Here is a 15,565-nt window from a genome sequence, read left to right on the forward strand (position 1 = left end):
AATCCTTTCCCTTGTCGGCATCACCGGCTGCTTGGAGGCTGCCTGCACGACGTTGCACTGAAGGTGACAAATGGCTCCAAGATAACAGCGCTGGCTCTGGGCTGGGAGACAGCAAGAGCAGCATGGTGCCAAAATGGGGCTGAACTCATCCTGCTGAGCCCCTGCTCTGCCACTCAGAGCCAGGTGGGCACAGTGCTCCCAGGTGGCACCATCAGGTTGAGATAAGGGGTTATTCTGTGCATGGTACAAGTGCCCAGTGTGCAGCTCACAGCTGTGTTTTTACCCACTAAAAACTGAGCACTGACCCTGCAGCACCACTCCATGAGAATCCCCAAACCCAACCAGCCTTCTCACCACAGGTCCCACTAAGCCAGCAGGATTGCATGCCAGGAGAGGAAACACAAGCAGCAGCAAACACTTCTCTAAAAGAAGACGATGAGCTTAAAGAGAAGCTAAAGAAGTGAAGATGCTGCATGGAGCTCTTGGCCTGGAACTCACCTTCTCTCGCAGCTGCTCAGGAAGGCAGGGGCTGCAGTGCTGGGGATGCAGGCACAATGCTGCTGTTGCAGCTGCTCTGCCTTAAAGCTGCCCCCACCTTCACTCTGTGCCAGTAACATGCCAGCTGCTGCACCACCTCCGCCTGCCTCAAACTAGGAGCAGCACCATGCCACCATCGACACAGTGGTTACCTGAGCCCAGCATCCTTCTGGAGCCCCACACAGCACTGCTCAGCCCCAGCCTCGTGCTGCAGGCCGAACCCCTTCTGCATGCACCCGTTGCAGCCACTATCCTCAGGTTTTGCCCTCCCCGGCCAAGGAAGGATCCCCCAGCACAACCCAATAACTCCTCACAAGAAGGGCTGGGTGTTCTTTTTTTTTCCCCTTTAATTCACCACTCATTCTGAAGGAGGGGGGGGTTGGAAGGGAAAGGGGGTAGAAAATAAATAAATAAAACAACCTGGGATGCTTCAAAGTGAATGAAAACCCTGAAACTGCAGTCTGCTGGTGGCTCATCCCACGGATGGAAGAGGGGAAGGGTGATGCCCTCCAGCTCCCTCTCACCGCCACCCCCATCCCAGCGCCAACGCGGTCCAGGTGGGTTTGGATGCGGACAGGCTTCCTCAAGAGGAAAATGGAACTGCCCATCAGGCTGCGGCCGTTTGCAGCCCAGCACCCCTGGCTCAGCACGCATCCCATCCTGCCTGCCCAGCTATTGCACGAGCTTTGAGATAAAGCCTCCGTCGGCACATGGCGCATCACCACCGCGGGGCTGGAGTCACAAGCAGTCCCTGCACAAAGCCACCTGGCCCTCGCGGTAGTCGCGGCAGGGGCAGAGACGCCGGTACTTGGTGTTGTGCCCCGCACAGCTGAAGAGCAGCGGCTCCTTCTGGAGGTAGCACTCGTGAACGTTCTCTGCCACTGCTGGGTAGAGATGGTTCATCTCGTACTCGGTGCTGTCGCAGGTGATGCTGAGCCTGGGAAGGAAGAGAAAGGTGGGGAGGCTGCAGTTCCAGGGTGGAGAGGCTGCCAGGTGCTTCACTAAAGGGTTTCTGATGCTCAACCTGTCCTTCCAGGAGCATTCCCAGTGACAAGCCCACCTTTTATGGGTGTAGGATCCATGAGCTCTGTGAACCCTTTGACTGCATGCCCAGCCCCAAATCCCACGCAAATTAACCCAAAAACCACCCAAACCTTGAGTGGGCCACGGACAACTCCACTAAAAACATTATATCCTACCCAGACCGAGAGGTCTGCCTACTCTGCTTGCACTTCCACAAGCAGATGCCATTTCTGGAAGCGCACCCAACCTCAATGAAAGTCCCAGTGTCTCCAGGATCAGCAAAATGGGGACACACACCACAAAAACCCCAGGAGAAGAAGGAGCTGCCCCTGCTGCTCTGTGCCTCCATGGCCCCATCAGCCCATCCACAGCTGCCCTGGCTCCGGGGAAGGGGGTGGGGGGAGCACACAGAAAACACAAGCTCCAGCCCTAATTCATCCTATAAAGCTGTCACCAGGGCTCCAATCGCCTGCCTGGCCAGCGTGACGAAAATGGTAATGTTGGCATCTTAATTGCCCACAGAGCAGCCAGGAGCCTGGTGGCAGATTTATACTCTATTAAAACTTCACCGCTGTGTGTTCAAAATGCAGTTTTCAGAGAGAAAGATGTAAAAAAAAAAGACAGAAAGGGAGGGAGCGGGCGGGAGGTGGAGAGAAGCGGGGTTGGGAGCGGGACGGCAGCAAATGCCAATGCCGTCACTGCTTGTGGAAGCACAGAGCTGCTGGAGCAAGCACAGGGATGCCATGGGTGCAGGGGGCTTTAGGGACAAAGGACATGAAGACAGGTTGCTGGGGACACCCAGCGCTGGGGATTGGGGACCCCACTCCTGCAGCCCCCCCTGAGGTATCACCGCCCCGCTGAGGACACACTCACTGCAGGAACACCTCCTTCTTGTTGAGGAACCTGAAGAAGGTGGGCTCGCACACCAGCCCATGCAGGCGGCATGTCTCGGTGCAGGAATGCCGCCCCTCTGACAGCCACACCTGCAGTGAGTCCGCTGGCGGCCAGGCCTGGGGGTCCCGGTGGGCGTTGGGGGACCACACCAGGTGGGTGGCGTTGGGAGACAGGGCCAGGGGGCTCGGAGGGCTTTGCATAGCAGGGCTCTGGGCCTTGGCAGGCGGTGGCGGGGACGGCATGGTGCAGAAATCCTGGAAAGGAAAGGGAATAGGTCAGTGCTTGAAGGGGAAGGGTGATGTGTAGGGGTGGGGCTCAGCATCCCTGGCAGGGACACCTCCCCAGCATTCCTCCCATTCATCCCACAGCATAACAGGGATGGTGCCCAACCTGGTGCTGAATGTAGGCGTGGATCCGCTCCAGCATCCCCTCGCAGGTGTACTCGTAAGGCAGGTAAGGGTCCACCTGTGCAGGAGAAGAGCACAGCACTGCAGCAAGAAGCAGGCACAGCCCTGCCATGCTCCAGCCCTGGCAGCAGCACCTTGAGGCACTAAAGCTCATGGCATGTTTCTCATTGCATCACTACTCCTCAGCACCTGTGCTGCCAAAACACAAAGCTGGGGATGGGATGCATTAACTATTATCAGTGCATTTGCCATCACTGGCCAAGTGGGTGATGCTCCTGCCCTTCATCCACCATCAGGCAGAGAGACGTGGAGCGAAGTCATTCTGCTCCTGAATTAGTTCATCTCCCTTCCCTAAAAATAGCAAGAACAACGGGAGGGCAACTGCAGGGATCGGACCCCCTGTGGGGTACTCAGTGCTGTATTATTCATTCCTCTTTGGAAGAAATTGAGGACTACAAGAGCTCTGCAAGCAACAACAGGTTTAAGAGAAAAAGGGTGAAGGATTAAATGGGGTTCAACTCACCTTAATATGTTCAAATGAAGTCACCTTGCTCCACACCCCAGTTTCCCAAGTAAGCCATTTCTGGACGCATTTGTCCATCCCCCTGAAGGTGCTGGTGACCAACACAGGGCTGTGGGACCATGGAGCAAATGTGTCCCCTGCAGCCCCACGTTCCTACCTGCTATTTATGCAGAGCCAGCAGCACTTCAACAACCAGTGTATTTATAGCATGGGTTATGAAACACTGCTGGTCCTCACCCGTTCTTCCACATCACACCTCCCTCCTGAGAGCTGCCCTTGTGTCCTGGTGTTGAAATCAGCTCCTTCAAAGCATCCCCAACCCACGTAGCATCACCAAACTCCCCAGCGTCCCCAACATCACCATCCCCACATCTCCTCTATCTCATGTAGGACGAGCTGGGCAGGTCCTAGAGCCCTCCTTCCCCTCTGCATTTCTGCAGAGCTTCATACAAAGGATGGATGATAAGTAAAAAAAATACCCCAGATAGTTCATCCGGAAAACACTGCTGCTTCTATTTTCTGCACCTCCAAAATAGCTGTCTCCTTTGAAGTACCTGTCAGAGCCAAGCTCCAAAGGCTCAGCCTGCCAACAAGATCCCTCTAAGCATCTCTCCACCATAAATATCCCACCTGAGATCTCAGCAAGGCTGGAAATCGCAGCTGCTCTGTCTCATTACAGGTGTGCCGTGTAATTGGTGCTGACACCATGACAGGCATTGATGCTGCTCAGTTAACCAGAGCCAGGTCTTGCAGGTTTGGGGTTGCAGCACTCAGCCTCACACCCCTGCACTCACAACAGCAGTGCTGGGGGGGCTTTGCACGGGGTGATGCTCTGCCCTTGTTCTTGAAAAGGGATTTTGCAACCCTCCCTTGCATGCATCGGTGGGGATGCAATGCAAAGCACAAAGGTGCTTTGGGTTTGTTTCTTTTACAGACCCCATTGGGTATCCCAGAACTGCTTCCCTTGTTGCAAAGGAAAAGGAAGAAAAACATAATCCCTAAGTAATGAGCAGCAAAATAATGCAATTGTCAGCTGCCCCCCGGCAGCAGGCTGGGAGCACTCAAACCAGCTATTTTCGCTGCGATGTTTAATACGCCACTCTTTCAAGCATAGGCTGAAATGTATAATTTTCCATTATATTCCTGTATGTTTGACTTTAATATAATGATGCCTTCTCCCTTCGCTACACCAGAATATTGGGTCTGTTAAATGGCTTGTGCTGGGACAAATGGAAAGAGCTGAAGGCTGAGAAATCCTTGTGCCTCGAAACCTCTCTGCCCCTCTCAGCCCAGGCTATGGCAGCGAGCTGCAATTCATTGCTGGTACAACAGCAGGGGGTGGCATCTCACCCTCCTGAAAGTGCTCAGCTGAGATTTGCCTTGAAGGTGCAAAGCCAAAGGTGTGTGGTTAGTGACTTCTTAATGAAGGGGGGAAAGGAAAAGGGGACAAAGGGAGAGGAAAAGGGGGGAGGGGAGAGGAAATGGGAAAAAGGAAAAGAGAAAAAGGAAAAAGAAAGAAAAAGGGGGGGAGGAAGGGAAAAGGGGAGGGGAGAGGAAAATGAAAAGGGCAAAAGGAAGGGGAAATCAAAGAGGAAGAATAGAAAGGAAAAGAGTAAAACCAGTTTCAGGTCAGTTTTTAATTCCCAATATTTCCCAGCAAGGAGAAAAATGCTTTGTTTCAGGTCAGACAATCTGTTTGGTTTGGTGAGGCAAAGGGAAATGCATCATTTCAGATACAAGTTTCCCTAGCAGGTCATTTCCAAACAAAGACACACAGATGGGAAACAAAAACACCTTATTTCATTTCAGTAATGGTGAAATGCAACGTTTGGAGCGAAAGAAATAAATGGATGGTGATTATTCTGAAGGAGAGATTTGCCAAACAGTCTGAAAACACAACGCCCTGTTTTGCTATAGGAAAGAAGGAGGCAGAAAGCAGTTCCTCCCACCTGGCTGAGCACTGAGCTGCCCGTTCTCACCACCCATCAGCTGTTCTCATTTCCTGCTGTAACCAGCAGTAGTTTAAAGACAAGATACCGAGGGATTCCCAAAGCTAATAGTGGGGCTTTTAAAGCTGGGAGGTTGGTCAACTGTTAGTCTTAATTGCATTGACAGCATCTCTAACACAGATATGTTAAAAACAGACAAACAGGCCGTTGCTGACTCTTGCTCTGCTCGTTCCCTGCTCTGCTTGCAGATGGTAAATATACAGATCACATTTAAAAGAGCAAAGAGCAGAGGGGATTGGTGGGCTTATCTTATTGTGCCTCTCGGTGTATGGGAACTTCTCCCTGCAGAGCTGTTACAGCACACTGCTCTGGGTTGTATTCATTTGGGGTGAATTTAGGCTTGCACACCCTGACAGCCCCTAAAGGGGCATGGCCAGCAGCAACAAGGCAATGGGGATCGTCCAAAACAAGGGGTCTGTGGGACTTCCCTGCTCCATGGAGACATCATTCAATAGACCATGAAGCCATATTTCCAGCATAGGTGCCACACCACAAAGCAAAATGCCCAGAAAACCCCACAGCCGAGCACCCCCAGGCTGGTGCCACATTCTCTGTGCTGCTGCCTCATCCACACTCTCCTCCCCTCCTTCCTCTCAGCGACGTAGGAGATGTTAATTAAGGAAGGGAGGAAGGATGTGTTGTGACTGCACCACAACTGCATTTCTATGAGCAGCTGACGTGGGAACGGGGAGAAATCTGGAGATGGAGCTGATCAGCCTGCAGCACAACTTCCTCACAACCCCCTTTTTATTTCTTACCTTTCCTTTTTTAACAGCAGAGATCGTGGCGAGGCGCCGACATGACCTCATCCACACTGACCTCACCTCACAGCTGCATGGTGATGCACCCACCCCAAAACGCTGTCACAGTGAGGGTACAGCTCATCCCAAGGGCAACAAAGAGCAGATGAGAGCTGTTCTCACCTTGGCACACAGGCTCATTTTGGGGAGCCCTTCTCACCTGGGTCCTCAGAATTGTTTTGATAGCAGCTTCAAACTCCTCGGAGTTATTGTAGTCGACAGTCCACACGTGTGGCTTCCCGATGAAGTCCTCGGCGTACGGGTGCTGGGAGGACACCTATAGCACAGCACAGGAGCTGTTGGTTTGCAGTTGTTGGTAGCACCAAATGCTGCTTTTCCAGCCTCACTCTGCTAAAAGGCAGCTAGAGCCCTGGGGGCCTGGGTAGGGGCAGGAGGAGAGAGGATGCTGAGCTGTCTTGGAAGGCATTGCATAGCAGGAGAGCCTGCTAGAAGAAGAGCCATGTGTGCTTCTTGCTTGCTTTCCATTCTCATTTGTAGCAGTGACCACCTCCTCCCATCCTCCACATGAACACCCCAGGGCACTCCAGAACACTGGGAGCCATTGGGGACAGTGTGACACAGCCCAGCCGAGCTGAGGGAGTGAGCACTGTGCCGCATTATCCACTTCATTAATAATAAAAGAAGCAATTTTCTCAACCCTTTAACTTTTAAAGAGTTCCTGCTTCACTTAGATTGAATTCCCAGCAATGGGCAAGCCTGGGAGGGATGTCATACTCCCCATATCCTCCTCATTTTACAAAAATACAATGGGCTGAGGGGGATCAGGCTGCCAGCAGGACACCAGCCCTTATTCTGGGAGGGATGTGAATGGATCAGCACAGTGGGAAGGAAACGGGCAATGGATTCTGAGGGTGGGGTCTATGAGCATCCCCCTGCATCACTCTCCTCTACAACCCACAGCCCCTTCCATCCAACAGATGCATGTTGGGATGATACATTCACATTTTGGGATTTGGATCTCTCCGAAGATCTCAGTCAGGTGCTTTTTCCCACCACTGAGCACTTGCCTCTCTGGAGGTGGGCTTCCCACGGAAGAACTCATGGTTGAGGGAGCTGTGGGGAGGGTTGAAGCGCGCCTGCAGGAACACACAGCCGTTGGCGATGGCTTCCAGTGGGGCCGGACCCTCGTAGGGGAACCCAAAGCCGATGAAGAGCTGTGGGGAGCAAACCCAGGTTGGTGATGTAGAGCTGCAGACCCAGCAGTCCTCAGCCCCATAGGAGAGGCTCCAGATCACCCACCAGCCCTATAAGAAAAGCTCCCAGTGACCCAAATCACCCACTAGCATCCCTCAGCCCTATAGAAAATGACCCAACAGCATCCCCTGTGCTGCTGCTCTGTGCAGCGAGCCACTACAGCAGCTCCATGCAGCTCAATATCCCATAACTTAAACATGCTCAGAACCTACTTCAAATCACAGGGGTGCTCTGTAACTGACAGCCCAGTGGGGTGCTCACAGCCATGAAAGCTGCAATGCCCACCCATAGCTACCAGCATCACACCCACCCTGCACCCTCCCATGCCCCCATAGGGAGGGGAGCAGCCCACCTTTGCCTTCCTCAGCAGCTGCTGGAACTCATGCTGTGGAAGCAGCCCATGGTTCTTGACGAAGGCCGGCACCTCCGGCGGCCGCTGAGTCTCGTAGTACACTGTGCCATGGATCTCCATGTACTTATTGAGGATGGCCAGGAATTTCTCCTTGCCCTGCAGAAGGAAGCAGCACCCTGATGCAGCATTAGGGCTACAGACTGCTGGATTGCAGCACATTGGGTGCAGGGGGTTTGCAAAGTCAGGGCTCGTTAACAGTCCCACATCTCACTTAACAAGTCCCTAGGATGCTCTTATTCAGGTTTAATCCTTCTGCCTGTTTTATTACATGGAAAATCAAGGGGGTTATCATTTTTCTTCTTTGGAGGCTTTTGCTCTCCAAAGCAGCCTTCCATTTTAACAATTTCTCTATTGCTCTTTTCTTCTTTTATTATTTTGCTTGGAAAAAAACACAAAGGGGTTGTGCTTTGGATGCTGTAATTTCAGTTTATTCCGGCCCTTAAAGAGCAGACTGGGAGGAAAGGATGAGGTATAAATGAGAAACATGGGAGAGCTCCACACAATGCCTTACAGCCTCTCTGAGCACTGCATTTCTGCACTCAGCCACAAAACCCAGACATCTAGCAAGCAGAGCACAGGCAGGGAGGGCAGACCCTGTCCCCTGGGGGTGCTGAGGCCCCAGGAGGCAAACCCAAGGCTTTAAGAGGATGGATGCAGCACCATACCTGCAGCTGGAGCATCACCATGGAGCACCAAGGGAAAAAAAAAAAAAGAAAAGAAAGAGTTAGCTGTTTCCTTTTACGGCCTAGAATGGCAATGTATGAATGAGAATGGGAGAAGCCCTCTATGTATGGGACCGGGACATGCTGGGAGCTCCAACACCCGCAGCCACACACCTTCCAGATGCTGGCCTCCTTGCCGTACACCACCGCCATGCTGCCCACTTTGTTGGACTTGATGCGCTGCCTCTCAGTCTGGTTGAGCTCCTCCGACACGAAGCCCATGAAGGAATTGTCCGGGGTGTGCGCTGCAGACACCAAGAACAGATGGACACAGCTGGCACCGCGGCTCCACAGCTTGGAGGAGAAGCGATGTGAAATGCCAGCAAAGTGCCTGAGCCCCATATTGACAACCCTGCTGCAACCCTATGGCAGTGCTTACGGAACATGGTCATGAACTGGGAGGGTTGCAGGTTCCAGTAGCCCCAGTTGGTGCGGAAGCCGCGCAGCGTGGCGTATTCCTCATGGTTATAGGCTGGCTCCGTCCCGAAGGTATCAATGACACGAACGCGGCACCTGGGAGAGGAGACAGAACCCCATCACATCCCCGTGCCCTAAATGAGCAGTTTCCCATTGCAGGGCTTTCATCCTCCCAGTGGTTTCCACAACAACGCATCTCCTGAAGACTCGCTAATGCTTTTCCCAATATCCTAGGACTGCTGAGGCAGGCATTACCAACATGAGAGCAAGGAGAAAAGGGGAACATCAAACCAGAGAGGGGGAAAAAAAACAACAACAACAACAAGCTGAATGCGAGAGCAAATGCATTTATAATAAAAGCAATAACATTGCCTGTCATTTTTCTCTCTAATAAAATTGCGCAGGATAGTGGAAGAGATGGGAGAAAACATAATAAATAGCAGGACTATCAGCACTAAATTAAATCGCATATTTTCCTGGCTGCTGATATACCAGGGGATGCTGACATTTGTCATGGTGTTGAAGGAGCCGGCGCCGGGGCTCTGCCTCTTGCAGGCATGAAAGGCTTCCATTGCCACTGTAGGGTGGCAACCTCTGCTAACCCGTTGTCATTTGAGGTCATCAGGGTCTGCCTTTGGTTGCTAATTAAGGAAAAGGAGAGCATGAGAAAGAAGTGTTCTCACCTATATTTCTTAAAGGAGAGCCCCATGTGCTGCTTCATCTGCTGGAGGCCGTGGTAGTCAGTGTAGATCAGGTCAAAAGGCAAAGGGTTCGTCAAGGGGCAGTTTCCCCGGCCTGGAGGTACCCCTAAGTTGCTGGAGGAAAGCAGAAGACATCAATCAGCTCTGAAGAACACATGTTCACATCCCTGACTGGTGCCTCAAAGGGGTTATTAGGCAGCCCCGTGGCCTCTGTGTTGTCTTCATGCCTTTGGGACACAGGGACAGCCTGAGCTGGTGCCTGATCTAGTGGTTGGCAGCCCTATCCATGGCATGAGGGTTGGGTGATCTTAGAGGTCCCTTCCAACCCAAGCCATTCTGTGTTTCTGTGATGAGTCTGATTTCATCCCATTAATGACATAACCTAATAAAGCCAGGACAGTCAGACTGTGGGCCTCATTCATTGCCTTTGCCTGGGATTCTCAGTCAGCTCCTTCAAATAACCCTTCTCAGCCCCTTTTCTCTTCTGCAGCGGATAAAGTGCATTATGAAAATCCAGATAAACTGGATTGACCACAATCTCTTTATCAAGATCATCAGCTACCTTGCCCCAACAGGCAGCGTGATTAATCTGGCATGGTGCACGGCTGGTAAACCAGCAGCATGCCTCCTTCCCTTTTCAATTACCTCTGTGAACTGATGGATCTCTCTCCCCAAAGCTGTTCCATTAAGTGTACTACTGATGTCAGCCTGACAGCCCATCTGCTTGTCTGGACCACATTTCCTCCTTCTCAGGAAAAGGGGAAAAAAAAGTGACACCTTCCAATTCCAGAAGGTTTCTGAAGGATCCTTGTTACTTGTACTTGTGATTGCAGCACAGCAGTTTGCTCAGAAATACAAGTGGTCCATCCCTCACTTTCAATATTCCTGCATCTTTTTTTTCCCTCTAGATGTGAACTCCTCAATTATTGCACAACAGCAGCACAGAGAACCCAGATGCCACCCCCAAGATGTTGTGGATGCCCCATCCCTGCAGGCATTCAAGGCCAGGCTGGATGTGGCTCTGGGCAGACTGGTCTGGTGGTTGGTGACCCTGCACATAGCAGAGGGGTTGGAACTGGATGAGCATTGAGGTCCTTTTCAACCCAGGCCATTCTATATCAGCCCCAAGATGCTGGCCCTATTTTGTGTGGGTAGGATCTACCCACCTATCTCTGTAGGTATTTCCTCATTTCTTAGGAATAAAAGACATTGGGGACAAGAACCTGTGGTTGGTGCAATGGGAAGATCCCTCCTCCAGCCCTATTTCAGCCTTGAACCAGCAAACCAAGAATGATCCCAAGCCTCCAGGAGTGACTTTGTCTCCAGAACAAGTCATCATGGAACCACACCATGGAACTACACTACTGACCAAAGTCAGGGTGAGCACAGATTTTCAACTTAAGGCTAAGAGCTGTGTCTGCAACTGCTTCAGTGCTCCTGTCACAAGGAATATCAGCACCAGCTCTGGGTAGAGCAGCCGGGTCAGCCACGGGGGAAACAAGCTGCAGTTCTGGAACTTTTATGGGCAATTTTACATGACACAGCAGATTGAGAAGATGGCAGGAATAGAAAGGCTCTCACCTCTGAGAGCTACCTCAATGAGATAAACAGGGCAGCGAGGTGACCCAGCCCTTTGGGGGATAGAGGTGGCTGCTCTCAATGGTAGCAAGTGGGAGAAGGGGAGTTTTTAAGCCACTGAAGATGCCTAAGATGTTATAGAGACGCAATAATAAAGTCCACATTTGCTCACATACACTCTGTTTTTACCTCAGGCACCAGCAATGTGCTCAGCCCCACCACCTGCCAGCTCTCCCCAGCTTGCAGCATCCCTTGTGCTCCCAGCATCGAGCCAGTGTTTTTCAAGCAGAGCTTCTCTCTCCCCTGTTTACTTATCCTTCCTAAACACTTTTTAACTGCTGATTTTAATATTCTAATCATGCAAATCCAGTTTGCAGCTCCTGAGTGGTGGGATTTTTTTTCCCCCTTTCCTCCTTATTTAAACATCCTTTATTCAAGCTTTCATCATTTACCAGTTAAGCCAACTAATTTTCTCCTAAGCCCAATTTCACTCATGGATGGAGCGAGATTTCCATGATTTTTCCCCTCACCGTGTCCTATTAACGACGCTTGAAATTACACAAATAGAACTGATGAGAGCAAATGCCTCTTTCTCAGTGAAACGCCTCACCCCAACACCATACCTGGAGGAACCCCCTTCCCCAATGAGACCCACCTGCGGTGCTGCCCACATCCCATCCCCACAGCTCAGCTCTGCTCCCCCCACTCAGCTTCCCCCTGTGCCGGCAGATGCAAGCCCAGCTCCTCTCTGCCAGCTGCCTCCACCAGCTGTGCCCACTCGAGAATAAATCTAGAGCAGCTTCTTGTCCTGCTATTTTCCCCTTGTAAATACTTGAATCAACCAAGGGGACGTATTCCCTTCCTGAGCGTGGGGCAGGCTCTCTGAATTCAGATGATTGCGGGCTTATCTTTGCATCCCATTGACCTATTTTCAAATTAACCCAACCTTTCCTTCCCTGGATGGGAGGAAATGGCCTTAACTTGTGCCTGGGGATGTTCAGGTTGGGCATTAAGAAGAATTTTTTCTCTGGAAAAGTGGTGATGCATTGGTACAGGCTGCCCAGGGCAGTGGGGGTGTCATCATCCCTGGGGGATGATGAACCATGGAGATGTGGCACTGGGGGACATGGTCAATGGGCACGGTGGGGTTGGACTGGATGACATTCTTTGTCTTTCCAACCTTAATGACTCTATGGTTCAAAATTCAGCAAAGCCCATCTAAATTCCACAGTGGTTATTAAGGTTATCGTAACCTTTCTATGATTAAAGCAGAACTTTCTGCAGCGGCACCAGAGTCAGCCAGCGAGTCCTCATTTGGCCACAGAATAAACATATTTCACGAAGGAGTGCAATTTAACAGCTCAGTAATTCGTGCTAATTTATGCACCTTCCTCCCCCTACAGGATGAAGACCTCAGAGGTGGTGGAGATCCCTCCCATCACTCCTCACCCTCATCCCTATTCCTTGCTGCCAATGAAAAAGGTTCTTTCTGGTTGGGAATTCAGCAAAGAATAAAGAACGTTCCCAGGAAAGATGAGGAACTGAATGGGCTGGGGAGCCCCAGCACAACTATAGTACCCACAAGCAGGGCCACTGCTGGCTATCTGCATGATGCCAGCACTGTGTCTGCCAGCTGGAGAGGGATGGTGACGCCCTGCAGCCCAGGCTCCGCGCTGGCTTTCATTTGAACAGATGCAAGAGAGAAAGATGGCTTTTATCTGCCAGAAAATAATTAGAAATGCCTTCAGCTGGACACCGCGTTTCCATTCGAATGGCCCTTTTTGCAGCCTGAGTACACCTCAGTGGCGGTGGAAAGCACAGGAAAATAGCAGCTCTAATTATGTGTATGGCAGGCAGCGAGATAGGAGCAGCACTCCGGCTGTGGGATGTGATTCTGGGGCTGAGCAAAGCCTCGTGCCATGCTGCACCCCACATGGGAAACCCCTCACCTGCACCCCAGGGCTGGCAGCACGGAACAAGCACATGCCTAGAATTAAATGCTTTGGCAAAGCCCATATTATGAGCCCAGGACTTGACACCAGAGCAATTAAGCTCCGAGAACACTTCGTAAAGCGCTGACCCCGCGAGGCATCAAATCCCGTATTCTTCGACTTTCTGTCCTGCCTTATGTGCAGTTAATTTCAAGGGGGCAATTTCAGAAGCACCTTTCAGCGCCTCTGAGATCGATGCTCCTCGTCGCTCCCATTCTCCTCCCCAGCAATCCCTACATGCAGCCAGCAATGCTGATGTGATGACTGCAACCAGTGCCCATCATCTCATCCCATCCCACCACCATGGGATGGGGCAGGAGCCCTCCATGCCACATCTGCAGGGGGCTGGGGAGGCAGAGGCTCAGCTTCTTGCAGCCATAGACTCACAGTGCAGTGGTGCAGCCTAGTGCTGCTGCTCTCCTCATTGGGAGCCAGAGCCCAGCCATGTTCCAGCACAGCTAACAAGTGCCTGGCAATTCCTCATGCCCATTACTGGGTAATCCCACGTGTTGCCTCTTGCTTCACATCAGGAGGCAGCTAACAAATTCTCACAGAAGAGGACAAACACCTGCAAGTTGTTCAACAGCTCTGGCAGGTCACAGCAGTGTCATTCACAGGTCTCGAATGAGTGGCTAAAAGCTGAAGCAGGAGATGTTGTGTGTCTGTAATTCAGCTCTTTGGGAAGTGCTGAGCTACGTGATCTGCCCGACCAGAATAGAGAGACAGAGAGTGCAATGGGAACAGAGGGGTTAAGGGATGTGATGGGGACATGCAGCACAGTGGGGCACTGCCCATCTGGGAGGGGAGCAATGCACCAGGCTGGGACGGCACATCCACCTTCAGACCCAACCCTCTGACTGTTGCCTTCCTGCACAGGGACTTTGTACTGCCTGCCTGATCCCCAGCACTACAGGCCCTATCCCAAGCACTGCCACCGAGCACTGCTGCATTGCAATCAATATACACACTAATAATGAACAGCTGCTTGTAGGTAACTATTGGCTGAAGCACGAGCATGCAAACCTTTCAGCAATCCTTTGCCAATGATCAATACGTGTATAAAAATCAGCTCAGAAATGCAAAGAGACAAACCAGGAGAGAGGTTATTTTGTGCTGAATAATTCATGGGTACCAACGCAAGGCCATGCTGGGCAGGAGCATTTACAACTCAGAGCTGCAAAAAACGAGCAGGAGTTGCCAAAGAGAAATGCACAAAAATGCAGAATCAACATTTCACGTTTCTGGAGCAGAGCATCTCCAACCCAGGCTGCAGGCTGAGCTGCTGATTGCAACCCCAGCTCTCCGCACACCCGCGGCAGCAAAACCCCCGTCGGGCTTTGGCTAAGCGTGAGAGATTAATGGTAGCACAGCTCGTTATTAACCACGCTTGTTCAGCTAAGTCTCCTGCTTGCTCCCGTAGTGTTAGGGCTTATCTCTGCTCTGAGCCACACTCAAGCCATGCTGCCCCACAGCAGGAATGATTCTGGAAGGTCAGCAGTAAGGAGATGGATGCACCAGCACTGCTCAGCACCCCACAAAGGGACCCTTGCATCCACCAAAGGGACAGGACTTCCTCCAGACCCAGAGAAGACCAGGAGCTCCATCCCAGGGCAATGCAAGGGCTCCTCCTCCTCATTAAATGACTGTCGTGAGGCTCTCCATCAAAAAACACAAACGAGAACCACACAACATGAAGAACACCCTGCCAGCCATTAACTTCATCCATCCTCCAGCACAGGGATGTCAACCCAGAACAAGGCAAAGCACGGAGATGGCTACGACGCATTCCTGCTCCTCTCTGAGAAGCTGCACAAGGACCAGGATTATAACGTTTTTAGTTAATTAGTTGGGAGCTAATTCTGTTCATTAATTCCGGATGCTGCAGGGGCTGGGTTGGATTTTTTCATTGTGTTTTTTTTTTCTCTCCAGGATTGTTGCTTATATTTTTCACTCCCATTCCAGCACAACTCATTATGCAGCAGAGCTGGATTAAGCATCACCCAAAATCTCGGTGGCCCACAAGGCAACTTCAGGCTGTTCTCCATTCACAACCAGCCCCCTCCAGCCTTTTCACTGGCACTTGCCCTCCAGCTCACATCCTCACGGCAGCTGAGGAGAGCTTTGTGATGCCATCAGCACCACCAGCCCATAACTCAGTATGGAGCAGAGCCAAGGTGTCTCCTACACAGTTAGCATCTCCTTTTTACCTTTTCTGCTGAATATTGGTCTCACTTGGAGCCCACACAGGTGCTTTGAATGGCTGGGTGCAGCCATCTGCTTGCACTTGCTCTGCATCTCCACATGCCATGCTGCAGACGTGTCCCAGCAATGACCAA

At 51.6% G+C, this 15,565-nt stretch overlaps 1 protein-coding gene across 3 annotated transcripts in view; it reads right to left on the reverse strand.

The window, feature by feature from the left end:
• Positions 1-866: 866 nt before the first annotated feature.
• The window catches only part of MGAT5B (alpha-1,6-mannosylglycoprotein 6-beta-N-acetylglucosaminyltransferase B), a 37,702-nt gene continuing 23,003 nt past the window's right edge, over positions 867-15,565 (reverse strand). For 2 of the 3 annotated variants that reach the window (XM_032448269.2, XM_015879799.3), the window contains exons 9-17: positions 9,643-9,774; positions 8,922-9,055; positions 8,657-8,787; positions 7,761-7,922; positions 7,222-7,368; positions 6,354-6,470; positions 2,845-2,919; positions 2,434-2,708; positions 867-1,474 (exon numbers count right to left, since the gene is read on the reverse strand). In XM_032448269.2, coding sequence (XP_032304160.1) covers positions 1,276-1,474; positions 2,434-2,708; positions 2,845-2,919; positions 6,354-6,470; positions 7,222-7,368; positions 7,761-7,922; positions 8,657-8,787; positions 8,922-9,055; positions 9,643-9,774 — 1,372 coding nt within the window. In that variant the 3' untranslated portion in view covers positions 867-1,275. The remainder of the gene's footprint in view (positions 1,475-2,433; positions 2,709-2,844; positions 2,920-6,353; positions 6,471-7,221; positions 7,369-7,760; positions 7,923-8,656; positions 8,788-8,921; positions 9,056-9,642; positions 9,775-15,565) is intronic. The other variant, XM_015879800.3, reaches the window with a different exon arrangement.

The sequence above is a fragment of the Coturnix japonica genome, chromosome 23, assembly GCF_054131305.1.
Source record: "Coturnix japonica strain WE chromosome 23, WE-NBRP24, whole genome shotgun sequence".
Lineage (NCBI taxonomy): Eukaryota > Metazoa > Chordata > Aves > Galliformes > Phasianidae > Coturnix > Coturnix japonica.